The following is a 27,174-nucleotide window of genomic DNA, read 5'->3' on the forward strand; positions in this document are numbered from 1 at the left end:
TGGAGACAATTGCTGACTCGCTACAGGCTTAAGGGAGCCCAACCTCCTTGTCATGTATGGTCTTGGCGTGAGTGAGACTTGACTGAAACCCACGGGTCGGTCACCAGGTCTGATCAGATATCCTGGTCGTCTGCTCATGCACGTTTCTGATGATTGGTCCTTGCTTTCGGTTTGTTCCGGTTCTCTTGCTTTTCCGACGGATAAGTATGCAAGTTCGGAAATGTCTTGAACCCCCGGGTGCTTGTCATCTTTGGCATTGAGGCTCATTTTTGACGTTAAAAATGGTCTTTCAAGAACTATTACCCTTTCCATTCTATGGACTTCGGACTAGATAGATACATAGACCACCTAACATCTTGCTCCGAGACCTGCAAGTTGTATTCTCATTGTTTGATACAGAAAGACGGATGGAGAGAGCATCCTTGGCGCTGTGGAGCAAGGCTTGTATCCCGCGGATATGCACGTTCCAGTTTCACTCGAATCAGTGAACTCAGGCTGTATTCCCGCGAGAACCGATCGAGGGCCCAACGTGGTCACTCTGTGCTCTAAAGTCTGAATTCAACATGTTAAGAGGCGTCTATGATAGGGTCATTAGAATGAATGATTGCCTAGGGGCCGCATAATAGCAAGTTGATTATTCCCGCGTCATTGCCTCCTTCCGGCGCGCGCCAGTCGATTCCGATGTGAGCATCGCCAATCGCTTGCAACTCCGCCTGCATTCCTGTGCTCAGGGGCCCTGCGACGCTAGGTATCTCGGCTCACGGCGTAATTCGGAGAAATCCTCCAGTCTCGATTATTTCGCCGGAACATACCCTTCTTCGAGATGAGACAGCGATCAAGGACGACAGCTTCGGCGAAAATACACCGAAGACATGGTACACATGATGGCCTGGCTGGCTCTTATCAACTTCTCTGAGGTTACAGAGATGCAAAAGTTTTAGTTGCCAGCTTGTAAAGTGGCCCCGTCAAACGAGGAGAGGATATGAACTTTTGACGAGTTCCATGCAATGACCAACATCATCTGCGCTTTAGGAGTCGAGGGCTTTGCGTTCAAATGCAGTCAGTGATTGACTATCGCTTTTTTCCCCTTGCTCCTATGACCAGCACTCTCTTGGATTGAGAGGAGAAATGCAGAGATCAACAATGACCATGCCCAACGTCATGCATCGGTTACCATTGCTCGAGGTGGGAACTCTCTGCAGGGACTCATACGATATCAAGAAGGCACTTCTCTATTTCTGAAGTTTTCAAAGGTGTGCTGATATGGTCAGGCTTCCTTGGTCGCTGGACATGACCAGCTTTCGAGAAGCCGATGCCTTTCGCTGATGCCTTAGATCGTCTTGATGTTTGTCTCCGATCGAAACTCCCGAAGACGAAGAAACTACTACGAGATACATCACGGCCGACCAATTCTTGATGGTTGCACGTGGAGTTCTGCAACCTCATGAAGTTTTCACCATCTCACCGTCGCGGCGTTCAGGACCTCCTTCAGTGGTCGCATTCACACTGGCGACCAATTCCAATGAAATGATCAACTTTTTTGGAGAATTATTGCAAGCGGTAAGGGTCGGATTGAAAATTTTTACGATCTTGATTTCTTCAGAGCCCATTCGCTAATAGCCCAGGTTTGCAGTGTCATGCCGGCTTGCCTGTGTCAACAGCTGGCAACCCGAAAACGCCTTTGTTTACCAACTCCCGCAACCACAAACACTCTCTCCTCTCTTCACTCTCACAACCTCATGCCAGCTGCAGGAAATCACAGTCATTTACGCAGTAAGATTCGCTCCTTGCCCCAAAACCGCCTTCACCTAACCATTAATTCCAGGCATGGCTCCAGAACGATCTCGGGAGAGACGCTCACGCCGCTCTGCGCCCTACCATCGACGCCGTTCATCCTATGAGCAAGATCAACATGGCGACCGAAACGACCGCCCCATAACGGGAGGTTTTCTTCTTCGATCTCAATCAACCCCTTCCGCCCAGTGTGACCCTTCCGCGAACTCTTTCTTCGCTGGACGAGCTGGAGCGGCCACACCCCACGATGAGAACCTTGGCGACACTGGCGAAAACCGCCAGCAATCAACCCAGATCCAGCGATTCCCGGTCTCGGATGTACCCGACTTAGTCGTCGTTGAGAGGGCTACAGTCCTTTATTCACCCGCCCCCTTCTCCACTGAACCCAGGCTGTCAGTCCTGGATATCAGCTTCGGGAAGACTGTCAAAACCAACTTCTGCGCCCGTATCGAGGGACCCCACGGTATCTGGGTGGGCAAGTTCACTCACCCGGAGCTTGGCGGTCAGCTTGCAGAGCTTGTTAAGCGGGCTGGTAATGCAGAGGTTTACTGTGCGCAGGGATACCTTGATGGTAGCAGCGGCGTCATGACAATGGACCCAATTGGGGGGAGATTCACCTTCAGCCCTGGACAAACGGTTGCTACCATTATGTGGCCCGATTTGCCAGGCAATCCTGAGGCTGATATCGACTTGAAGGAACTGGTGGAGCTGGTCGGTGGTTGCTGGAATGTTGAGAGTGGCAGGCAACCGAGATGGGATGGGACTTGGCCAGGGACATGAGCGAGATCTCGGTGGATGGCATCAGCTATGGGGCATGTATGAATCCTATTCTGCTTGAGCTTGCAGCCTGTGCCCTGCTGGACTCACTCTCTGGGTTTTATGGTCGATGTGCGCGCGGTTAAGGGCAGAGATGGATCACTGCATACTCTCTTAATTTGTCATTCCACGCCGTCTACATCGACATGTAAGTTCCTTGATGCCTGAATTGAAAGTCTTGAGAGAAATGCACATGTGCTGCCCCGAGTCATCGCTTGTTATACATGTCTGCCCCAAATGCCAGCGTACTTCGCGGCGTCGCAGGAGTGACAGATAATCAATACTGCCTATCGTGCATCATTGGGTCATCAAGGCGTATTTCCTTCATCTTAAAGAGCATCGGGGCCAAGTAAACAACATATCGACATGGCTGATGCAAGGGCCAACCTGGAGGGCTAGGTGTTCGTGAGGGGGTGGCAAGAGCCGACAAACACCTCGACGGTGAATTGCTCACAGACGGTACGCGTTTAGCTGCTTGCATTGGCAGAACAGAGCCCAAGGGCTCACTCAAGCTTACGAGCTGTAAGGGACGGTTTCAAACGTACGCTCTAAAATATCAACGCATGCTCCTTCAGATATGCTACGGCACTTTACTGTGAGCTTGGTCTTCTCATCTAGAGCTCGCTTTCGGTCCAAGATCATGAGACTCCTCTCCCTCGCTTGACATCAAATTGGAGAGTCCCATGCTTCACGAAGGCTACAGTAGTGGCCGGGAGCTTCACTAAGCCCCCCAGGCCAAGCATACAATTAGTGAATTTACCTTGATAGATCTCGTTTGGTCGCTTTCATGGATGCAAAGCACTCCATCGGATATGAACTCTTGAAGACGCCGCTCACCTTCACTCTAGAATCCTCACGTTGTCAAAAGATGACCGCCTCTTGAAATACCGAACGCTCCCTTTTCTGACTATTTTGTCTCGGGTGTCCTTTCTTGCTGCTCAGCACTACCACGCATCTCTCTCTAAACGTGTTCTTCTCATACCCCATGGGAAAATAAAGCTCATTGCGGGGATTTGTGGACTTTCTCCTTAGGGTCCGCCGTTGAAGCTTTAGGGTTATGAATGTGGTCCCGTTGTGAGTTAACCTTAATGGAACCTCTGGTGTTGGTACGTAGTGACGTAGATGAGGTTGTTTTCACCTTCACTTACCTACGGACGTCGCACCACCAACCTCGAACAGAGTTGAAGCGCAATCACAGAGAGGTACCTGTTTCCCAGCGACTATCTGATCAGTGTGGCTGGGTTTTGCTGCAGATGCATTCAGGGGTGGTAGGCTCAGCTTGACCAAAGGCAGAGCCTAGTCCTAACTTATCGGCATCGGTGTAGGGATTTGTGAGGTGCCACTGTATCCTTTGTCCAGGGTGAAGAGATAATGCTGCGGCCGAGGTCCTCTTTTTCGGAAAGCGAAGTGCCAGGTATCAGCAAATTGAAAACATGACGTCAGGTTCCTAGCCCACAATTGTACTGAGTTGGTGGAGTGAAATAACGAACCCCGGAGTTATTGATAGCGGAGTCAGAGAGATCAGCAGAGTGCGCTTCCCATTACTTTGAGAGGCAGGAGGGGGGAGAACACATGACTAAGGCGCTCCATCAAAGACTATATCTCAAGCCAACTAAACCGACAACCCACTAAACTGTGGGCTTGCTGACCTGTTGGTTGTGAAAAGATGGATAACTGAGACAACCTCTTGGCCTATAATATGTCAACGAGACGAACGTGTGTGTGCTGGGTCCACACAGTTCATAAACTAGAAGTTATGCCGGAGGAGCGGCTCCGCAGTTATTGGTTCTCCAGTTTAAATATACGGTTGCCTAACAGAACAAGGATGATCGACAGGAACCCCGTGTCATGATAGATAATAGGACCCACGTTTTATGTAACGATGGCCCCTCAAGGTGTGCTTTTCATAGGTGGGTGATAAGAACTGTCTGGGAATTATTAAATGCCGCGGTACGAGCGCGCAAGGGTGAGAGACGCAATATGGTGCAGAGACAAGTAATCGACCCATTGGAGGGTTCCCCACATGCGAGACAAGATGATTCTCAACGCGAGATCTATAATTTTTGTCAATGCTCTATGAGCACAGACAGTATCGCTGGTCTATTCTAACAGCCAGGTCTGTCTATGGGTATCCAAAATGTTTCAAAACACAATTCCAATCCGATTCATCCTTCCATCACATTGATATGTGATTCTATGGTTCTTGTGATTCTTGTGATCTTGTGGTTCCTGTGGCCCCACAGTTTACGACTTGTCAGAGTTGTCAGAGTTGAAACCAGAGTCGTTGCGGACATCCTCCGCATCAGGCTTCTCGGGCATAGCACCACGGCTTGCGGACTGGACAAGTCCGAGGCGGATAGCCTCCTGCTCGACCTCGGCCTGAGTGAGGAAAGGCAGCTCCTTGGCGGCCTTGACGTAGGAGATCTTCTCGACGTAACCCTTGGCGAAGATGATGTCGATTTCCTCGAGAGAGCGGTTTGCGGTCTAGAAATGTTAGAAGGGATTCTTGCAGATAGGCGTTGGGAACTTACCTCGGGGTAGAAGAAGTAGAGGATGGGGAAGAAGCAGGCGTTGGCGACGCCAAAGAAGAGGTAGGTACCCCAGCTGAGGCTCTTGATCATGTCGGGAACGACCATGCTGGACAATGTTAGTTCATGTCATCTGCTTTTGCGGACGACTAGACTTACACAATGAGGAAGTTGAAGAGCCAGTTGGTGCAAGTGGAGACAGCGTTGGCCTTGCCTCGAGTCTTGAGGGGGTTGACCTCGGCGGGATAGAGCCAGGGGAGAGGCAGCCAGGTAGCTCCGAAAGAGGCAATGTAGGTGAAGAGACCAACAAGGGCTCCCTTGGACGAAGCGGTATCCTCGGGGTGCTTACCACCAGGGATAAGGCAGGCGAAGGTGAGGATCATGGAAAACATCTGACCAGCAGTTCCGTAAAGGAGAAGCTTTCGGCGACCGACGCGCTCAATGATGAACCAAGACGAGGTGGCGAAGATGCTGTAGACAATCATGTTGACACCGCCAAGAAGCATGGCAAGGTTCTTGTCTCCGAAGATCTTGGTGCAGAGAATGGGGAAGTAGTAGATGACGGCGTTGCAACCACCAACCTGCTGCATGAACTGGGAACCAGAGCCAAGAAGCATACGTCGGAAGTGCTGGGTCTTTCCACCGGTGAAGAGAGCCTTGATGGGGGTGGTCTTTTGACCAGCGAAGCCAGAGGCGCGGATAGAGTCGAGGACGGAGTCACGCTCCTGGCGGGTATCGTCGCTGTCGATCTCGTAGCCACGAATGGCGGCGATGACACGCTCAGCATCCTCATACCTCTCGTGGGTGAGAAGCCATCGAGGGCTCTCTGGGAGCCAGATCATGGAAATGCAAAGAACGAAGCCAAAGATGACCTGGAAGGCAATGGGGAATCGCCAGGTGAGGTCCTGGGGTCCGTAAGAAGCACCATAGTCGACCCAATAAGCGATGAGAGTACCGAAAGCAATGACACCACCCTCGATGCAGATGAGAAGACCACGGTTGCTGGTCTTACTGCACTCGGCCTGGTAGGTAGGGATAGTCGAAGTGTTGATACCGTTGCCGACTCCAGTGACGACACGACCGACGATGAACTGAGCAAGCTGGGCGTAACCCTTGACGGCAGAGACCTGAATGATGACACCGATGATCATGATGACACCTCCCATGATCATAGCACGTCGTCGACCGAGAAGATCACCGATCCAGAGGATAAACATGGCTCCCATCAAGCAGCCAATCTCGTAGATGGCAGTGACCAACCCCTGGATGGTCTCATTCTTGGTTTCAGGGAAGTAATCGTGAAAAGGATCGGCATCAATAATACCGCTCATAACTCCTTGATCAAACTTGACCCTTAGGTTAGTTTACGATCATGAAGCAAGTGTTATGATCTTGAGATGTTGGGCATTGGTGTTGATGGATATGGTAATGTACCACCAAGGTGGCCAACGACCGCACGAAAATCCATCACGACGAATTATGATGAGGATTATGATAGGGATTAGGATAGGGAAATTAAATTACTTACTCCGAAGAGCAGAAAACCGGTCGTGGCCACAGTCGAGATGGCCAGCGACAACTTCTTGCCAGAAAGGCCGGCAAATGTTGGAGGCGCCATATTGAACGATGCCAAATGAGCGAAAGCAAAACCAGCTGCTTGTAACAAAATCAACAAGGCTCACCCAGGAGCAACAAAAGCAGGCGTATGTGTTACGGTTATGGTTTGCAGATCAACCGACCGAGGCATCTGTCACTTTATATCTGCTACATGGACATGGCAGGGACCCGAAAAATCTCTGAACGGAAAAAAACTCTGAACCCTGAACTCCACGACGGTCCACAAGAATTAACTGTATCCACGTCTTAGGATGATCATCCTCGCACGACGGAGATGTTATTACACACACGTGAAAAGATGTGACAAGGTATGGATCTCCGCAAGCAGAGCAACCCTTGGACCGAAGCGAAAAAAGGACCCCGTTCTGAGTCGTGCGGTTCCCCCAGTCGGACTGCGGGACTGGCCTTACAGGGTGCCTCCCCCCCCGTGTCGTCATTCCGTGCCGGCACCCGAGCAATGTTATTGATTGTGGCACTCCGGGATCTGCCAAGCCCGGACCCGGTCCACATGGTCGGCCCCACAGAGGAGACGACTAGACGGCTTCGCTCGGTGTTACTGAGGGAATGACGTCAGGCAGAGGTCCGAGGATAAGAGTTTTGAGCGATGGCAAGCGGCAAAGGCGCGAGATTATTGTTATCGACTCCAGAAGTTGGAGTTTGGCCTGTGGAGGACGGGGTGAAACATGAGGGTCCCCCATCGCCCTGCATGGTGATGGTGGCACTCTGTTCGCAGACGGGAAAGGCGTCATTGGCTCGACGCAAGCTTAATAAACGGATCATGTTGGTCAAGACTGACAGCGCAGACCTTGCTGTGTGTCTGGATGTGCCCTGATAGCATGCCCGCGGTCGGGTGGTATTGCAGTATCTCAACCAGCACGGGCAAGGTTCACACGTGAAGAATATGGCTTGATCTCGAGGCGCACGGTCGGGCGATCACAGCGCAGGTAATCTCACTCGTGGGGGAAAGCTCCGCAGATTTCTGACCCCAGGTAGGCAAAAGTTGGCTGACAGAGAACTTTTGCCCATGCAATGCAATGAAACCGCGGGGAGCGAGAGCGCTTAAACCTTGGACCAACAGAGACCTACCCCCAACGCGTGAATGGGGGGAGGGGATCTTCTCCGCAATGGGGGTGAGTACCTCGGACGAATACACGAATGCGGTGTGGCATGGTTGTTTCCATTAAGCATAGCAAACGAGCCGGTTGTAACGGTAGCAGGCGGTTGCGGGCCATGAGGGTCAACCATGGGGTAGGCCAACGTCATTGTTGTCCTCCAAGATGGACTGAGGGCCGACATTTTGTGGTTCGGTCATGGACCGACGGATGCCAGGTTTTGGACTTGGCAGTGTGATGAAAGTGAAGGTCTCGCCACAGTCGATAAGGTACTTCTGAAAAGTTCTTTGACAGCGTTCTTCATGACGGCGTGGGGCGGTGATTCTTCAAGATGGTGATTGATCAGGGACGGTGAGATCAAGGTGGCCAGGTGAAGGCAGGTGAAACACCAATCAGAACGTGGAAATGTGGGTCCGTTCGTGTGTCGTCATTGGCGCGCAAGGTAAAGAGTTTGCTCGGTATCGCCGACCCTGATGCTCTTCTGTCGCAAAACTCAGCAGGAAGAAGAGCGCGTTAACGTCCAGATTTCGCATACATCAACTGCCGAAACGAATCTTCGTGTAGTTGATTTCATCCTTGGCAGAGCGGGTGATCGCCGTCCAAATGGGGGAAGAGTCGCAAATTGGAGGGATCGTGCTGCGCCGCGTCATCGCCCAGAGTGCTTGTCTTCAGCCAGCACCTTGGCGACAAGAGGCCAAGGCCGTTAGAGCATCAAAGTCACAAGAGCATTTGCCTGTCTAGGCCATCTCCTCACATAAACCTCCCATGTAAGGTCACGGCCGAGTCGTCTAGAATTGGGATGCTGGCCCGCGAGCCATCACAAGTTGCGCCCGAGATGCCATCTAGATAGATCTCGCACTAGCTCAGGTCGTGTCCCTGTTTTGACATAACTGATCAAAATCAGCATAGCGTCAATTGTGTCACTGGTCAGGGTTTCGCGAAATTGGCGCCTACCCTACACCATCAAGACTGCCATCCGCGGGTCGCTGAATATCTATCAATGCATGGCACGACGCCGCGATCGTGAGTCTTTTGAAGGAATGAGACGCTCTAATGTATATGGAGAGCATATTCCCGCTGTCTTGGGTCCTCCACGTTGCATGTGTGAGTTGCGGTTGGAGGCTTCTAAATGTTCATGAAGTGGTTTTCCTGCTAGGACCGTGCGCAGCGGAAGCGCGTCGAGATGGCAACCGAGGCCAACACTTCACACAAGGATGATGATACCGGCCGCGCCTTTCAAGATGAACACACATTAACAGCATGGAAGGGCTTCTCATTTTCCCCTGCCCTCAGATGACTTGATCGAAGACTTCAGGGAGCAAGCCAAGGGCTCTCCGGTGCGCCACAGCCATCATGGCGCCACAGAGTGGCGTCGAAGAATCATGCGCCACGGTGGGTGGAGGTCGTTCTTGCCCAGTAGACGTTACTTCTGGCAAGACCATTCTCACACCCTCCCTCCCGTGGACTTCGACATCTCTTCTCTCGCAGTATCCTCCAGCTTCTTGAACTCTGCCTAAGCAACGCCTTTTATCTCTTTGATCATGTCGAACCACCTACCCTACGTGACCGATATCGGCGCCCTTGGTCATGAGCGAGCGACCGTTTCCCGGATGTTTGTCTTGACCTGAACGGCTTCCTCTTAGCTGCGGCCAGTGGTAATGGTTCTCGACCACTACAGCTCAATAGTATTCTTTAACATTGTGGCTATATATCGCAGTAGAGATAGAACAAGATAGCTCATTAGGCAAGATAACATGTAGAGAATTACAGCCTTGCGAGAAACACAGTACTAACATCTCCCACGACCGACATCTGTGTTTCATGTTTGGCTGGTATCATGACCAGCAATGGGAGCTTCCCAATTTGGCATGAGGATAGGCCACCGACGTTGCCCTCAAAGAGTGCGGGGTTGTGGCCATCACGTGAGTACACCTCCTCACTTTGCTTATCAACACTTGAAGCACGCCGAGATATGTTGTTGTTTTGAACGAGCCCAAACCTTCTAAATTGAATGTTTTGTTTCCGCACATATGTCTTTCGAGGTCGAGCCAAGAAGCAATGTCAAGATGCGAAATCTCCGTCTTGACTCTCTGCCCTCCGATCGCCCGACGGCAACCCGAGGCAAGTCGAGAGCGGCAATCCATCCAACTTCAAACATCCGCTGATTCCTCAGACTGCCGGGTCTGCACAAAGCGCCGCATCAAATGCGATCGAAGCCTCCCATCCTGTCAAAAGTGCTCCAGTCGAGCGCTGAGTTGTCCCGGTTACAGCCTTCTCCTTAGATGGGACCAGGGCGTAGCAAGCAGGGGTAAACTGAGGGGCAGAAAGCTTCCACTGCCATCACCAAGCAGGTCAAATGATCCTCCAATCCGTGGTACGACAGGCTCACCTGGTGGCTCCCCTTGGGAGACCAGTAACCCTGCTGCAGATGTTGAGCGCGACGTGATACAAACGCCCCATCTTGAGACAAACGCCCAACTCTTTAACCGCTATTCGTCGCAAGCCCTGAGAGAAATGCTACTTTGCCACTTCCACGACGAGGTTGCCCCTCTATTGGCATGGCTCGACGGGCCGAAAAACCCATGGCGGAGTCTCGTCCTGCCCCTGGCGCAGCGATCAACCTGTTTGCATGTATCGATACTAGGGCTTGCGGCTGCCCACATATGGGTGACATCTGCCGACGACGAAGCGGCACCCGTGGTCCATCACTTCCGAGACATTAGCTTGCGCGACCTGAACGCCAAGCTGAATTCCGAGTTGGGCCGTAGCCCGGTGCCTGACCCGTCCTCGTTGATCGAGATCACCACCACCATAGTATCACTATGCTACGCAGAGATGCTCATCCCTAATTCTGTCGACTGGAAGCTTCATCTACGAGGATGCCGCGCAAGCCTTGATAGATATAGCTCACAAACTCACCAGCAGTCACCTCAGCGGCTTATTTCTCAATTCCTCCTTGAAGAGGTGGTCTATCTAGAAGCGTTTGGTACCATCTCCTCCTTTACAGTAAATCCGGGTCGGGAACATCCAGCCCTGTCCCCGTCATCATTTGACGACCATTTCTGGGGCTTTACTGAGCTGCTCTGCACAATCACCATGGTCGAAAGGAACCGCTTTCACGCCAAGGAACAGGGACATGAACCCGAAGATGTCGATATGGATGGTTGGAAAGCCAAGCTCAGGCAAGTCTACAATTCTGCTTGTGCTGGCATCATCTCTGGGTCATCACAAGACGTCGTGATGCAGGCTTGTCTAGACGCTGTCATGCGCGCACAGTATTATGCGTGCATGATTTACAATTACCAAGCCATTGCATCATGGTCAAAGGCCGAAGAAGCTATTCCCTCATTGGTCGACTCTCTGTTTGACGAAATCATGTTTATCACGACCTGGCCAGTGCCTGCGGTGTCCCTCTACGTATCGTTTCCTCTCTTTATCGCAGGCACGGAATGCCGAGCCAACAAGGAGAGGCAATGTACTATCCACGACCTTTTTGTCAAATCGATTTCCGCCACTGGGTTCTCCTGCAACACCGCGGTGATACAGTTTTTGATTGCCTACTGGGCGGCGTCAGAATCACACGCGGTTGGAAGGTGGATACAGTACGCTCGAGAGAATGAGCACCAGATGATTCCCTTCATTGTATTCTAGCGTCTCTTTACTTAATGTGATCAATCACATCAAGACTGTCTCCTCATCTTCAATTCCAAACAATACTTTCATTGGGTCCTGGTAGTTCATGAACCCCAGAGACGGCTTGCAAACCCCGTATCCCAGCAGCCTCTGCGCCTGCGGTTTCAGCTTCCGCACCCTATCCAAAGGGACCACCAAGAATTGGTTTTCAGCAGGTCGCAGGGTTGGCTTGCAGAGAAAGATGCCGACTGTTTCGCGGCGTTCATTCCTGGATATCGATTAGTATTCCAGCTTGAGTATGCGGTGGCTAGGGAAAGGTACTAACTGGGTGATATTCTTCCCTCCCGCGTGGTAGAGGTTTCCAAGGAAAATAAAGCTATCGCCAGGCTCCAGCTCTGCAGGAACAGCCTCCTCATCATATGGTCGTCGCTCGGGATCCCAGAGATGGGATCCTGGTATTCCAATCGTAGCGCCGTTCTCTTTCGTAGTCTTAGTTAAGGCGGTTACGCAACCGATCATAACCGGTAGCTCTTTGTCGTACGGATGGTAGTCACTTGATACAATTAGCAAAGTAGTGAGTGGTGGGTTCAGTAGATGTACTCATCGTCTCTGTGCAGCACCTGTTGCTGACCACCAGGGTTGACCCGGAAAGCGACGGTAGATGAGATGATGGGCTTGCCGCTTACAGTCACCCTCTTCTCTCTATCCCAGTATGTAAGGGATGAAGAGCACAAAGCATTGGCAACATCGATGTAGAGAGGGTTACAAGCCAGCTCAACGCAGGCGTCAGAAATGGCAAACAGACCTGTTGCTCGCTGCGTCGTCGCAGGGAAGAAGCCGGATTTGTCGGGAATGTCCGAGTCAAAGTGTGGCTGGAGGTCCTTCTTGACCTGCTCCGCAAGTTGCTGAGAGATGAGGTTCTCAACGACTACTCCGCCATCCCGTTTGATAGCTTCGATGAGGGCTTCGGGAGTTGTAGACGGTTGCGCAGCGTCGAGACGTGCAAAGGTGGGTTTGTTAGTGGCGATAGCCATGGTGTCAAGAACAATAGAAAATGCTGAGGACAGGATGCGGGAGAGTAAGAGCGTTGCTGTTGTTGTTGTTGTGTCAAGCTGATTCCAGCAACCCCCCCTTCCATTCTTTATAGATACGGTGCCTTGTCTGAACGACTCTATGGTATCGTGATAGTAGGTTAGAGTCTAAGCCTGGAATGGTTGGTCGGGAGAGAAAGATGATGGTATCTTGAGTCTTGAGAGCCGCTAATCTCAAGTCGGCTGGTCGGCAGAGAGACTCGCCGAGATCAAACTCAATGGGGCTACCCGGGAGAGAAACCGGGCCTCGAATGTCTTGTTATTTCACTGCCCCACCTCTTTGGCCAGCTGAAGTTGCTCATTCCTGTGGATTATTGGCTAATTATCCAGGTCCCCAAATAGGTTCCGTGCATCGGCTGGAATGGGGGCGCCTATCTCCCCGCAAGCTAAACTCGGTTGATTCTTTGTGGTAAAGCTACGCTATCAGCCCGAGATAAAGGGTGATTTCCGATTCGCCAAGTGCGTCACCCATGGCAAGGCAAGAGGCGCCTGTATTCCAGTTTCTATGATTCTAGACTACCCTCTTGCGCACCTTATTTATAACCACTCTACCCATCCACGTCGTGCGCTCTTCTCTCAGCACCAAGTTTTTTCATCCACGGAACGACGACAATGGAGCTTGCCAAAGTAAGCAGCACGGAAAAGCCCCCCCGCCACGACGCTGGCCAAGAAATGAAGCATGGTGATTCCTTGATCAACCCGGACGATGCTGCTCTGATGGCTCTCGGGAAGAGCGCCGAACTAAAGCGCGTGTACAACTTCTGGACAAGTAGGTGCCTGTACCTGCTACCACTGCGTTCGTCAACAACGCTGATATGAACAGTATGTGCTTACCAGGTCATGATCTCGGCGACCTGGACTTGCATTGTCGTCTTGTATGGAACCATCTTTGACCTGGGCGGACCGGTCGGCTTGATATATGGATCGTGAGTACCTTGGGTCGAATGGGGATGGAGTGACCCCAGCTAAATTATTATAGTATCATTGTTGCCATCGGGCAGACACTGCTCATGGCGTCTCTTGCCGAGTACTGCGGTATTTGGCCAACGGCGGGCGGCCAGCAATTCTACGTTCAACGGCTAGCTACGGCGACATACAGACCATTCCTCTCGTACGCGGTCGGATGGTGCTTGATTCTCGCAGAGGTCGCAACAGGTGCATCCTGCACGTTGAACAGCGCGAATATTATCTCGACCATGGTCACGATATTTCACCCCAACGTTGACTGGCAGGTAATTTAATGCCCTTGAAAACCTGCCATTTTATAGCCTCCTGACGCTTCCTCAGCCATACCAGACCTTCCTCATCTACTTGCTTCTGCTCGTCGTCCCTATCCTGCTCAACCTCAAGCCCGAGGTGCTCCCCATTTACAGTACTGTGGGAGCTGTGTTTACCGTCCTTGGCTTCTTTGGCTGGGCTATCACCGTGCTAGTTACGGCGCCCAAGGCGGACGCAAAGTTTGTCTTCACCACGTTCCTGAATAACTCAGGATACAGCAGCAATGGATGGGTATTTATCCTCGGTTTCTACAACCCCCTGTATGGACTTTACGGGACGGACAGCATGATGCATTTGGTGGAGGAGATGAAGAATGCCGCAGAAGACGCACCGGTAAGTTCATTCTCACCCTGTGTGATGGGAGACTTCCCGCTTACAACTTGGCTTTTAGAGAGCCATGGTCTGGTCCATGGTCTTCTCCGGCGTCATGACTTTGATCACCGACCTCGTGCTCCTGTTCTGCTGCGGTAACTTCGAGAGATACGCAGTAGCTCTGTGAGTACCCATCCCCGTACTGCTTCGAAGTCGTGCTAATTGGTAGTTCTCCCTACGTCGACTGGTTAACGGACGTGACCGGCAGCATTGGTGGAGGCATATTCATTGCAGTTGTATTCATTGTTGTGAATGTAAGTCGGTGATGCACTTAATACCTCACATCCCACATGTAGCCTGCAGCTAACTCGTCATTCTAGCTGCTGGTGTCCACCGGTCTTCTATCCTCCTGCTCCCGCCTTGGATGGCGAATGGCACAGGACAGGGCATTCCCGTGGTCCGATTGGCTTGAGAAGATGAACCACAAACTGCAGATTCCACTCAACTTCATGTTGGTTCTGGTCGTGGTTGAGGCTGTGCTTGGTGTCATCTCCTTGGGAAGTGATCTGGCTTTCAATGCTATTGTCAGTGGAGCCGGTGTGTCTTTTACACTCGGATATACGCTTCCTGTTATTGTAGTAAGTAATTTTCACACCCCGCTTTCGCGCTTTTATCCTCACGGTATGGGTAGACTCTTATTCGAGGCCGGTCGGTACTCCCAGATCGTTCCCATTTTGATCTCGGACGTTGGGGATATCTGATCAACTACATCTCCGTTGCATGGGCCAGTCTGGTTATTGTTATCTACGTGTAAGCCATTGCTTGCCCCTTTGCATTAGATAGGGTCCCTCTTACTAACTTGCTACTGGTAGCATGCCACTCTACGTCCCGGTCGATGCTGGTGAGAATATCGGCAACATGAACTGGGCTTCTGTTATAGTTGGGGCCACACTCCTCTTTTCTGGTACTTATTGGGTATTTAAGGCGAGGTTTAAATACCTAAAGGATGGATTAATAGCAACTGCGGCGGTGCCTATACTAGAAGGCATGCCTGTTATTCCCTAGTCCCTAGGTATTTATTTATAGGCAATTCTGCTAGGATAGGGTTAATATTAACTCTCTAAGCTACTTTATATATAAGGTTTCTTTTAGCTAAATATATAGCTTATAAACTTTAAGGAGAAATTTTATTTTTTTAAAAATTAATTAGTAATTATATTTACTCTTGCCCCCTCGGGGAATGGGGCATACCGGGTGTTGGGCTGTTCTTGTCGCTGTCGGCGCTCTTGAACATAAGAACTTCCCAGGTATTTTGGTCCGGTAGATAGTACCACTGGAAGTCTGGATTGTGTAGAATCTGCAGGTTCTCTGTGTAGAAATCGTCAAAAACGATGCCCCCAGCTATTGTATCCTTCTCGAAATCGACCGATCGGGTGTCGCAAAGGCCCAGTGGCCAGTTGTTCAGAGGTCCCTTGATGGGCTTCCAAATGCTACAGAGTAAACAGTTAGCCCTTCTCAATACCTAGCCAAATACGCAGACTTACTTGATGGCCTGCCAGCGTCCTTGGATTGAGGTTCACGAGCTGGAATCCACATTCATTCAAACGAAAGGGCCCAACATCAGGGCGCTGCATGCTCCTTGCTGTCAATGGATACTTGACCTTCTTGTAGTTGGTCTGGGGAATGCCCTCCTCGGGTAGATAACGCATGCTGTATGGTTTTTCAACCTCGTATAGCGGTGTTCGGTCGAGGTAATACATCGATGAAATGATGTTTGTATCGTCTAGTCTTTCGGAGCATGTTGGATCTGCTCCTCCGCTTGATAATTGCTGTTCCCCCATGTTGCTGTTTGGTATGGGTAGCTGAAGATTAAGTTGAGAAAATGGTCAACTCTTCCTGTCTCGTAGCATGTCCCATACAGAACTAGCGGCCGACAGTCACATTCTAGCTGCCCGGCTTGGACCATGTGATGGAGAGAGGAGCTGCAAGCACAGAACCCCGCCCCTGTGCCACCCACACAATTTGGCGCTCCTCTGATCTGAGATACGAGGGAGCTCTGGGATGTGCCCACTGGCTGCATCCATGCTTTCAGCTCGGCTATGCACAGCGGGCCTTTGCTTCCCCCAGCCCGCAGGTCACCCACCTATATTCGAAGAGCCTGGCCGTGGCTAGAGGTATCACCGTCGCTACTAGCGGCATGCGGGACCTTGTCTTGCCTCTCATTCCAGCCAAGCTGCCATACAAAGCGGGCGGAAGTCACGCTTTGCAGTTCTGTTGATTCCGAGCCTGATCTTCAAAGTTGAGTATAGGCCACCACCCGTTCCATGTCACTGCTCACTGACGTAAACATTCCGGTTTCAGAGCAAGCATCGAGCAATTTCTTTAGTGACACAGACTTGGATTGTGAGGCAAAGCTCTTGGTCGCCTGCCACACAACATGTGGAAAGCGGCCTCGGAGTGAAATGGTGGAGTTCCAGCTTTTCCACACCACCACCATCAGTGCCGGCCAACAAGAATGACCTCGGCACTCTTGGTGCTTTCTTCAACTCCAATTTTCTTCGGGGTTTAGATCGGCCTCGCTCACTGCCGCTTCGCTGTGTTGACATTCGCAGGAGACGTGGGCCAAGCAGTTGTATCAATGAAGATCAACTTAGCTAGAGGATAAGAAGGATGAGGGCCTCATAGACTTCAGTGACCATTTGGTCTTGACTTTGAGTTTTTACTGTTCTTTGAGAGCCTTGTCTGGTTGAATCGGATCTAATAATATTCCGGGCGCTTACATGCGGCAATCGTTTGATAAAAGTCAGGCGACAAACCCCACGGAAGCGTCGGGGGTTGAAGCCAGAATATCCCTCGAAATAGCTTCGTTGAGTGCGAGTCACAAAACCCCTATTAGACGGAAACTCCTTCAATCACAACCATGTGGCTACTAGAGATTGAGTCAGAAACGCTGGAGGAGTTTACTGACGAAACTCGCGTGTCCTATGCTATCCTCTCGCACCGATGGGAGGACGATGAGGTCCTATTCCAGGACATCACGCAGGGAACGGCGCCCTTGAGAAAGGGCTGGCAAAAGGTGGAAAACTTCTGCCGCATCGCTGAGAAGGAAGGATTCCGCTACGTTTGGATCGATACGTGCTGTATCGACAAGTCGTCAAGTACTGAGCTTTCCGAGGCCATCAACTCCATGTACCGCTGGTATCAGCACGCAGACACGTGTTTCGCCTACTTGAATGACTGCAACTACGAGACTGTCCGCCAACCTGGGAGCAACGAGCTTCAAAAGAGCAAGTGGTTCACGCGGGGATGGACCCTCCAGGAACTCATCGCGCCGGCCGAGGTGGTGTTCCTGTCAGCCGAATGGAGAGAGTTTGGGACCAAGCGCAGTCTTGCCAAAGAGATTTCCGAGATTACGAATATCGACCCGTTCTTATTTGAGTTTCCAGGGTGGCTGGATAGCTGTTGCGCCGCCCAAAAGTTATCATGGGCAGCGACGAGGGAGACGACCAGGGTCGAAGACAGGGCCTACAGTTTGATGGGGCTTTTTAACGTCAATATGTCGTTGCTCTATGGTGAAGGGGACAAGGCCTTCTTTCGCCTTCAGATGGAAATTCTGCAGTCCTCCAACGACCAGAGCATCTTCGCATGGAAGCATAACCCCGAAAAAGGTTTGCGGGTCCATTCGAGTATCCTGGCTACATCACTAGGGGACTTTGAGGGATGCCATAAAATTCGACATACGTTACGGGACATTGAAATCGCCGATGGTTCCGGTATGCCCGACTTCTCCCAGCAAGTAGTCGGTACATTGATTAAACTCAAAGTTCTGTCGATACCATATGACAGATCGTTTACGCCAGGATCAAAAGAACACGAGCAATGCCCCCCTTGGTTGACTTCTGCCTATCAGGAGATATTTACGCAGAGGATAGCTATCATGTCTAATCTCTGGCTGGTTTTTCTAGCAGACTGTTCTGAGGAGGATAGAACCATAGGCATCGCCTTGCAACTGAGTGACGGTGGCTATTCTCGATATCACCGTCCTTCACGGTTTCTGCTCCCCAAAGGACTTGACTCTAGAAGTCATTCTGACCTCAAGGAAAGAACATTTTATGTTCGCTCACTCATAAACGACCCTTCAATTAATGAAGAACCAACAACACTCCATCTTCGACACCTCCCAGCCGAGTACGGACTGTGGGCGACGACACCTATTTTATTGCCTAGTGGGTTATGTGAGTCAATGATATACTGGCGCAATAATGAAAGCCATCGAGGTTCGCTTGGAAGTACACCACATCCTTGGACAGAGGCCATCGGGTCCGGAGGCGAGGGTATATATTTCTCGCTTGGGTTCAGCACTATGTGAGACACAGACTCACTACCGACTTTCCATCTTGAATTCTGGAATACCTATGGTGACGATGGCCTTGAGCTCCTGGTGTTGTTCAGGAAAGATGCGCTGAGCCAGAATCCTATAGCCTCACCAAAACCATCATCGCCGAATTTGCTACTAGGGCCGCAGGAATTCAAACTCATGAGAGACGTTGTTGTTGTTGTGAAGGCAAGGAACGGCACTGATAACAAGATCCTGCTGAGCATCTCTGTCGAGAATGGGTGGATGAGCGATAGATCCGGCCCGAGTACCTTAGTAGTTCAAGGGAAAAGGGAACCGGATGCATGATTGTGAAGTTCTTAGTCTTGGCGCACGTTATGTTGAATTGAGGTCCTACTTGTTGTTCTGGAAGGCTGTGATTTGTCCATCCGGAAGGCTCTTCTTATGTGCGACTCCAAGCACTTCAAAGTCTGAAACTCTCCTTCTTTCTTATCCTCCCTCCAAATTTGTATATCAAGGCCGGAATAGGCACCATGGCCAAAGAAATAAACCCCAGAACCGAGTTCCCCCAGCCAACCCCTAACCGCTCATACATTGCGGGCCCAGCCAAAGGGAGGAATGCCGCAATTATACTCCTCATCACTGAGGAGGCAGCCAGAGCACTTGCGGCATATCGAGAGTATGCATCGACGATATAGATCTGGGTAGGGAGCCAAATGCCCTCGAAACCTATACCAAAGAGAACAAGTCCCAAGATTGGCACAGCCCAGTGTACGGCCTGATCACTACTCCAGCCGTACCAGAAGAACGAGAGAGGGAGAAGTGCCGCAAAGTAGATGCAAAAAGGAAGCCGCATTTCGGCCTCATAAATGCCTCCATTTGCTTCGGTCATGTGCCGAACTGTCTTGTCGGAAAGAAGGGAAAATGCCCACAGGCCGACGAGGTATCCGAAGAGGAGAGCCAGGTAGACGACGCCAGAGATGCCGGCTGACCAGTTATAGCTGCCGCGAAAGACCATGGGAATAGTATTGAACAGCAGATAGAGACATCCGTAGACAAATGCCACATAGAGGGACATCCCCAAGATGATTGTCGAGCTGAAGAGTAATTTAAGCGGTCGGATGAGGCCAGACAGGATGATACTGCTTCTTTTAGCAGCCTTTTCTCCTGCCTCTGCGTAACAGCTACACAGGTCTGGTCGGTCAAGGGTCTTGGCTAATTTCGCAGTCTTGTGTTGGATAAGCACCTCGTGGCGAGTTTCAGGATAAACAAACACCATGACCACAAGAAGCACCGAGGTGGGAATAAGAGTTATCCAGTTGGCCCAACGCCAACCTATCGTCTCGGCAATGAAACCTCCTGTGAGAGGCGCCAGCGAGGGCCCAAGAATCGGGCCCAGAATCCAGACAGTCATGGCGTTACCGCGCTCGGCAACAGGAAACAAGTCGGCGATAACGGCTCCTCCCACTGTCTGCGAGGCTGACCCTCCTACTCCACACATGAAGCGGAAGAATATGAGTAGTTCGATCGAAGGAGATAGTGCGCAGCCGACGAGGAAAAGGCAAAATGCGAGGGTCGAGACCATCATAATGATCCTGCGCCCGTAAATTTCGGAAAGAGGGGATAGAAACAAAGGCCCGACGGCATACCCAAGGAGGAAAATACTCACGGGCATGGCACTCTTTGTAATATCCGGTATTCCAAAGTCTTTTGCGATGTAACTGATGGCGGGGGCTATGATGGACGAAGCAAAGGGAGTCATGAAGGCCTGGGTAGAGAGGAGGCCGGTAATGAACCACTTGCGAGTGGGAGTGAAATTTGGAGGGTACTCGGGGTCTTCATCGCTTTCCCAACCGACGATGCCGTTTTCGAGGTCCATCAGTAACTGCTCCAGGTCAGAGTTATCTGCATTTGACCTGATGGAGCCAGCATCGTTGTTCGAGCGTGCACGCATCTCGACGTCTTCAGTTTGGCTTGTGGCACTGACAAGCTAGTAACGATCAGGGGGTGCTCTTGTGATAGGAAGTGAACTTACATCCTGAGACATCTTGCTGGACACGCACAATGGACAAAACCTTCTTAATCTTGCAAGGACTTCTAGCTCGAGGGCTTGGGACATGTCATTCAGGTACGCCCTGTGTGACTAGGGCAACTTGCAGACTACGCCCTGTGCTTCATTGTAAGTAAGTAGGGTCTATGACATGACATGACAGGGCGCAAACTAGCGCAACACGGTCCCGTCGGGTCAGTTATTTGGATGGTACCCAGGTCCACAAGGCGTCGCTTAACAAAATGTGGGCTCTTGGGGAAACACGCATATTCCGCAATGCTTGGCTCTGGTTGACTTCTTTCAGCAGGGGTCTCCACCCATCCTAGCCATTATGGGCCCGATGACTGTGACAAGAGTGTTGGGGAGTTCAGTGTCTCGTCTCAGGTTGTCAAGGTGCCGTTTCTTCCCAAACACACCTTGATTTCCCTGTCATTCGACGAAGCTTTGTGATTCGAATTCAGTTAGTATATAAAAGTTCCAACTATCTAAATGTACCACTTCCAAGTTCCTTATTTAGCCGAGGTCACGTCTGGTCTATTTCCCATCGGCCAACTGCTCAATGCCCTCTTGATCAACCTTCAACACTGCCCAATCTTGCATATTCTTAGCCCCTAGCTTCCGATAGAAGTTCAGAGCTCGCTGGTTGTCTTGAAGACAAACCCAATCCATCTTGGCACAGCCAGCCTCTCGAGCCGCAGAGGCCATGGCTTCAATCAACATGCGTCCATACCCGTACCGTCGATACTTGGGCACAACATACAACTCTTCCAAGCAGACCCCAGGAGCCGCCGTCCATGTGGAATAGTTTTGCAGGTAAACCAAAAGCCCAGCAGCTTCACCTTCTGGTGAGTAGATGAGTATCGCCCACGCAAATTGTGTTGGAGATAGGGCACTGTCTGCCGAGGGTGGCTCAAAGTGCAACGTTTTGGCGAGTCGCTCTTCTGTCGCAGCAACAATGGCGCCGGGAGCTTGCTCCTCTGCGGCCTCTTTGATGAAGCGCAGGATGAGGGGGACATCTACAACGCAATGTCAGTACTTCAAGGCCCATCTTTAGTGTTGATGAAAATACCTTGGACACCGGCGTAGCAGATTGACGGCGAGTCTGATGACATGTTGTGAACCTAGTGACAGAAGGGGTATTGATCACTTCAGCCTGGCCCAAAGAAGAGCGCCTCGGAAAACTCTTTCGACCTCGGTCCAGATTTGGTCATGTGAGCCGGATCGTCAGTTCGGCTCTATGGGGGCCTTTGTTTTTGTCGGGGCCGGCTGGCACTGGCACGCTCTTGGTTACAACGCCTCACATTAAGCAACTGACGCTTGCACAAGCTGGGAATCATTTCCCATTCTTTCGGTCACTCTCTTTTCCATTTACCTCCTTTACACTGACCAACTCATCACTCACTAATCATCCGTCTTTGGCTGCTTGGCCTCGACATGGCATGGCTCCTTTGCCTTGCCAAACCGGGTGAAGCCGCCAAGGTTCCTGCCTATTACCATTGCTGCGAGAGAATATAGCTATGGGAGGTTTACGATTTTATATGGTGCGTCTCACTGCTCACCAATAGGTTCACCTCCTTCTCACTACTTTCTTCAGCTTATAGTGATGTCAAGGGACTCGATAAACAAGGGTGGGGGAGGCGTATGGAGGGAGGCTCACAAGCGAGCTGGAAACCAATGAGCAACCAAGGCTCAGGGCCCGGCGATCGCCTGACCTACGTCGAATTTCAGAATCGTTTGGCTGACTTTGGTGTGAACAGCTTGAAGTATCTGGATTTGACATCAGGTGTGGATGACATGGACGAGGCTTACCCAAAGTTGGAAAACGTAGACGACACAATCTTCAGAAATACGAAGTACAAGTGTTACTTTGATGCGAACGATCAAGACAGAAACCGCTGCATTTACTGGGTTGACATGCTGCATAAGCAGCTGGCCGAGTATCGTCAGCGTCCCAACAACGAGTATGTCTTGGAGGACCGCTCGGATTGACTCAAAGTTCTCACTGCCAAGACTGCAACGCTCCGCAGAGAGGGTGCATACAACTCTGTTACGGCGACGCTCAGGCAACAGACTCCGAACGAAAACGGAGTCGGCCTGCTGTGTGGGGAGCTCGGACGGTGGCGGCAGCGTTGCCGGCGGCGGGCTTCCACTCCAGGGTCCCATGGACTCCGGCGGGCTGACGATGCTTGGCGCCCCGGCCGTGCTGCTGACGACGCTGTACGAAGGCTGCGTCATTTCGGATCGTCGCCGCTCCTCCCGACGGCGGACGACACTCCTGCCGATGAAGAACCACACGAGCAGAATGAGTGCTAGCCCCACGGCGCTGCCAATAACGATGCCGACGATGGCGCCGGTAGAGAGTCCTTTGGATCCGGAAGAGACCGGCGCTGGCGTGGGGGGGTTGGTCGGGGGGTGAGATCGCGGGTCGGAGAACGTTGCGAAATCGATGGTCTCCTGGCCAGCAGGTCCTGGAGGGGCTTGTTGCCCGAGTCAAATCCGTCCTTGGGTCCCTTGAGAGTTGCATGTCCTTCCTTATTTCCACCAACGACGCTATAGACGTCGACAGGGACAACGTTGCTGGTGACGTTGGGATCGTACTGCGCCCAGTACGTCCCGTTATTGCCCTCGTTATGGAGCGTTCCAGTCCAAAAATTGTGCTGCGCCCAGATGTTATACGCGAGGTCGCAGTTATCACTGTCCGGGTAGGTGCCGCCGATGACCAGCATCTGCGACATCGACTTGACTATGTTACAGGAAGCACTGTAGTGGCCATAACTTGGGGGCAGAGTGGTATTTCCATGGTGGTTAGGGTAGGCCTTCACCCAGATGAATGAGGGGATGGTCAAGATGTACACATCGTTGAATGAAGTGGTGTTTACAACTGGGGGTGGTACGCTCAGGCCTCCCCAGAGGTAGCTTTTGTATTCAGCATTGCGCTTTATGCCACTGGGGATAATATCAGCACTTACATATTAAAACTTGATTTGTCGGGTGCCCAGGCCACGTCAACACAGAATTGGCGTCTATTTTGTGGTATCTCTCCGGTTGCTGTCTGTGTCGACCATGAGTTGCCCGTCGCATCAAACACAAAGATCTCGTCAAATGGTTGGGGAGCTGTGGTACCATTGCCATGTGTACTGACAATGCCCCCCATGTATACAAGCAGTCCCTGTGGATCACCGGCTGGAATCCATACCATTGTGCCTTCGGCTCGCGGATTGTCGTCTGGGCCAGCTTCCTGGCTGAAGTCGCCGCTATCGTAGGCGTATGAATAGAAGTACCGACTCATTTGTCGTGGTTGAGTCCACCCACTCATGGAGGCATTGCTTATCCATCCTCCATAGTAGTAACCCATACCGGTCTCCGATACACCGACTCCAGCACCATAGGAAGCAATTTCTGGCGGGGGGTCAAGATTGGGCGCTCCAAAGTCGTCCCACTGGTCGTTGAGAATATCATAGCTTAAAAGGTGGTAGAACTTTTGCGCATAACCGATATTCCAGTCGCCGCCATAGAGGTAGAATCGCTTATTAACATCATCACCCCATAGAACCCCACCATTTACTGTTGGAATGCTTCAAGGCCAAAGTCAGTATATCCTTCCAACTGATGGATCTTGAGTATGAGCTCCATAAAAGGTGCCCATGAAGTAGACATGGTCTCTGTAACGCAGCAATTCAAAGTCCGAGAGTTGACTTGCCTGTCGTTCTTATTTAAGCTGATGTTCAAATCGGGCCAATCTTTATAAAGCTTGTTCAGGTCGTGATATCCCAGCCAAGTATCTTTGTTGTTAGGTTAGCCCAAATCTGGTCACCCCATTTGATGTTCGGCAAAACGGATCCCACATCTATCGAGTTCGACGTACTGGAATAATTGATGTGGTCCTTTTGAAAGTCCTTGAAATTCACCCAGCCACCATCGATATACAGCTTGTCGTCGATGACCGTCGTCTGGTGTGAGAATCTCCGACAGAAATCATCCCTGGGGTTTTGGGCAGCGTTTTCGGCAGTAACGCAATGGACAACAAACAACAATAGCAGCGCCAACAGCGCTTGCTTTCGGCATGATAGAGGACGAATCGTGGTCGATATTGACCCGACCGAATGCTCTGCTGAAGATGCCATCACTCGTCTTGGTGAAGCTATCAGGGGAAAGAAATGAACCAAGGAGTTAATACGAGGAGCGATATGGCACCGACCACCTCCTTAGAGGGGTTCCAAGTTTTGAAGCTGTCCTCATGGCTTGGTCCGTCAGGCGATTGGATTACTCCACCTTACACATGATAGCGCCACTCGATGATAATCACGTCAACAATAACTCGAGAAAAGCCTCAGAGCCAAGTATTCACTGTTGGCGGATGTATGCTCAGGTCTAGGTGCACTATGGATGCAACTGTGGTGTTCAGTGCCCACCATTAAAGCCCTTCAGTTACTGGGAGGAAGGTGGGGAAAAGGGTCCACAAATACTCCGAACCTAAAAAGCACCTTGCACATTTCAAGGAGATGAGCAAACATCTCCGATTTTCAGGAACCCTGATTGTTCGTTTAGGATGCCGAAAGCCGACAGAACCGGTGATGCCCCCAGGTTGAGCAAACTCGACGTGGTAGTGGTTTATGCCTCAGCGTGGGCGACCTCATATCTTACCACCGGGGACGCCCCTCCGCCCTCAATCTACGAATAGGTGCCCATCCGTCAAACTTCACCACCTCACAGTTCTGTTGACAGATAGCTACTAAGATTCGTCGGCTGGTCGCCTTGCCGGGTTCAATGGGCATTGTTACTCAATCTGCGCCGGAAGCACAATCCACGAAGACGAGAGAAGAGCGCTTTACAGAGACACAGGAGGTACGGATATCTTCCTCCGCAACGTACAGATCGTTATCCTCACACCTCCCGCGCCTACAGGTTAAATATACTGTACTCGAGATTTCGGCACGTAGCACCTGTCGCTGTTCCGGATAAAACGGCGAAGCTGGTGTCCTGAAGGCGCGGATCTGTCGTCCCGCTACATCGGCAGGACAGGAACGAACTTCAATCATTGGTTCCATGGCCAGAAAGCTCCGAAGCCTGATTTTAAAGGTGTGGGGACTACCTTTTACTCACCATTCCGAGTCATGGCGAGCGCCGGAGGTGAACGAACTAGTAATGTAACTGTGGATGTACGCTAAATAGGCCCTGGGAAGTTCCCGTTCTTCATTGCTACAGTATATCTCTCAATAATCTGACGTTGATCACGACCAGAGATCGATAATGTTTCTTACAAAAATCCAAAATGGGCTAATGAAAATAGGGGGAGAGACCGGGTGAGGCCCTCTATCTAATTGAGGAGGTTCTTGTTAGCTTAGACGTGCATCATGTCACTAACTGCCCATCTTCTCAATCACCCAATTCATCAGATCCGCTCTGTTGTTAATCCCCTTGTCTCTCAGCTCTTGCAAAGGCTGGCCAATTTGGTTGAGATTGTTAAGAAAGGTCTGGGCGACATTGACCTCCCTGTACGTGAAACCCTCGGGTAGCACGGCCTTTTTCGTGCGTGTGATGATGGTTGCCTCGTCCAGGACCGCGGCACGTATGTCGTCAGCGAACTACCCCAACACAAGATGGACAACACAGACGCCGTCTGCCCTGATGGCAGCCTTCCATCTCAAGGTCATTCTCCCGCTCCCGCTCCTAACTTGAAGCCGGAAGCGCACACGTTATGATTTTCTCACTCCGATCTGACGTCGGTCATTGCAAGAGACCGACGTGGTTTCTTACTATTATCTGATGACTGTCTGATAGTGTGCTCGTTGAAGTTTCTTCACTCTTGTATTCTATCCGTCCTTTACCAAAGGTCTGTTTTCTTAAGTATACCTTGCAAGGCTTCATTTTTTAGTAACAATTTAAGGTAATTAAATGCGAGTAGGTTAAAGTACCTAAGTTTACTTATATAGCTTAGCTTAATATAAATCCCTAATCATATATCTATTATAGCCCAGGTGACAAAGTGGTTAAACTCGATACGAATAATAAAACTTTATTAGATCACCTTGATCAAGATGTTGCCTTTACAAAGTTCCAAATCAGCCACCCTTTCCTCATATGCGCATCGTCCAACGTCTTCTTCCATACCAAGGCATTCTCTATGTTGAAATCCAAAACTTGGAGTCTTTTCGATCAAATCCTTACCAATGGACACGCGCTGGTTAAACCTCCCTGGGCTCCCAACTCGGATTAAGAGCTGGAGTACCTGGCCATGATGGAGTGGGCTTGCAGCGTGGCACATGTCCCTCTCACTCTGCTCATCTCATCCCACAACGCTCCGGTACGGGACAAGAAGAAGATGCTTCGCCCGCAAGTATTCAAGCTTATTGGAATGAAAGACGTTTATCTTTCTAGGTATCTGACCATAGGAACAAGCGAACTGGTTTGGAATATATCGTATCACGGCCAAGAAAATGCGTTTCGAGTGTTGCTGGGTTTTGCCAACCCACAGGAAAAGAATCTGGTGCGGAGTGAGGCACTTTTCGTCAGCACCATATCGGGGCAAGCCAAATTTGTACAGAAGTTGCTGTCGCAGGTAATGGCCGACGTTTGCAAGCAAGACAGTTCCGCGTTCAACATAGCG

At 51.0% G+C, this 27,174-nt stretch overlaps 7 protein-coding genes and 1 pseudogene across 8 annotated transcripts, besides 1 other annotated feature; 3 read left to right on the forward strand and 5 right to left on the reverse strand.

Moving 5' to 3' along the window:
* Positions 1-1,827: 1,827 nt before the first annotated feature.
* On the forward strand, positions 1,828-2,574 carry NCS54_01189200 (Hypothetical protein; the record flags this gene model as incomplete). The annotated part of the gene is made up of 1 exon (XM_053157149.1): positions 1,828-2,574. The coding sequence occupies one exon, from the start codon at positions 1,828-1,830 to the stop codon at positions 2,572-2,574; it is 747 nt and encodes a 248-aa protein (XP_053013124.1).
* Positions 2,575-4,854: 2,280 nt separating this feature from the next.
* On the reverse strand, positions 4,855-6,756 carry NCS54_01189300 (MFS domain-containing protein; the record flags this gene model as incomplete). Its single annotated transcript, XM_053157150.1, has 4 exons — positions 4,855-5,094; positions 5,142-5,247; positions 5,298-6,484; positions 6,667-6,756. 4 exons carry the CDS (start codon positions 6,754-6,756, stop codon positions 4,855-4,857), a joined length of 1,623 nt encoding a protein of 540 aa, XP_053013125.1.
* A 4,786-nt stretch (positions 6,757-11,542) lies between these two features.
* On the reverse strand, positions 11,543-12,588 carry NCS54_01189400 (annotated as a pseudogene). Its single transcript has 3 exons — positions 12,101-12,588; positions 11,826-12,053; positions 11,543-11,768 (listed from the first exon to the last, which is right to left on the reverse strand).
* Positions 11,543-12,588: a sequence feature.
* A 603-nt stretch (positions 12,589-13,191) lies between these two features.
* Positions 13,192-15,246, forward strand: NCS54_01189500 (Hypothetical protein; the record flags this gene model as incomplete). Its single annotated transcript, XM_053157151.1, has 9 exons — positions 13,192-13,360; positions 13,415-13,517; positions 13,571-13,823; positions 13,879-14,202; positions 14,261-14,364; positions 14,411-14,495; positions 14,562-14,819; positions 14,873-14,991; positions 15,054-15,246. The coding sequence occupies exons 1-9, from the start codon at positions 13,204-13,206 to the stop codon at positions 15,244-15,246; spliced, it is 1,596 nt and encodes a 531-aa protein (XP_053013126.1). The 5' UTR covers positions 13,192-13,203.
* Positions 15,247-17,101: 1,855 nt separating this feature from the next.
* On the forward strand, positions 17,102-18,126 carry NCS54_01189600 (HET domain-containing protein; the record flags this gene model as incomplete). Its single annotated transcript, XM_053157152.1, has 2 exons — positions 17,102-17,984; positions 18,092-18,126. The coding sequence occupies 2 exons, from the start codon at positions 17,102-17,104 to the stop codon at positions 18,124-18,126; spliced, it is 918 nt and encodes a 305-aa protein (XP_053013127.1).
* Positions 18,127-18,980: 854 nt separating this feature from the next.
* Positions 18,981-20,564, reverse strand: NCS54_01189700 (MFS domain-containing protein; the record flags this gene model as incomplete). The annotated part of the gene is made up of 2 exons (XM_053157153.1): positions 18,981-20,507; positions 20,553-20,564. 2 exons carry the CDS (start codon positions 20,562-20,564, stop codon positions 18,981-18,983), a joined length of 1,539 nt encoding a protein of 512 aa, XP_053013128.1.
* A 537-nt stretch (positions 20,565-21,101) lies between these two features.
* NCS54_01189800 (N-acetyltransferase domain-containing protein) lies at positions 21,102-21,679 on the reverse strand (the record flags this gene model as incomplete). The annotated part of the gene is made up of 2 exons (XM_053157154.1): positions 21,102-21,583; positions 21,637-21,679. The coding sequence occupies 2 exons, from the start codon at positions 21,677-21,679 to the stop codon at positions 21,102-21,104; spliced, it is 525 nt and encodes a 174-aa protein (XP_053013129.1).
* Positions 21,680-22,291: 612 nt separating this feature from the next.
* NCS54_01189900 (Hypothetical protein) lies at positions 22,292-24,224 on the reverse strand (the record flags this gene model as incomplete). The annotated part of the gene is made up of 6 exons (XM_053157155.1): positions 22,292-22,334; positions 22,377-22,405; positions 22,473-22,954; positions 23,002-23,483; positions 23,537-24,028; positions 24,133-24,224. The coding sequence occupies 6 exons, from the start codon at positions 24,222-24,224 to the stop codon at positions 22,292-22,294; spliced, it is 1,620 nt and encodes a 539-aa protein (XP_053013130.1).
* Positions 24,225-27,174: the final 2,950 nt, after the last annotated feature.

The sequence above is a fragment of the Fusarium falciforme genome, chromosome 9 (assembly GCF_026873545.1).
Source record: "Fusarium falciforme chromosome 9, complete sequence".
Lineage (NCBI taxonomy): Eukaryota > Fungi > Ascomycota > Sordariomycetes > Hypocreales > Nectriaceae > Fusarium > Fusarium falciforme.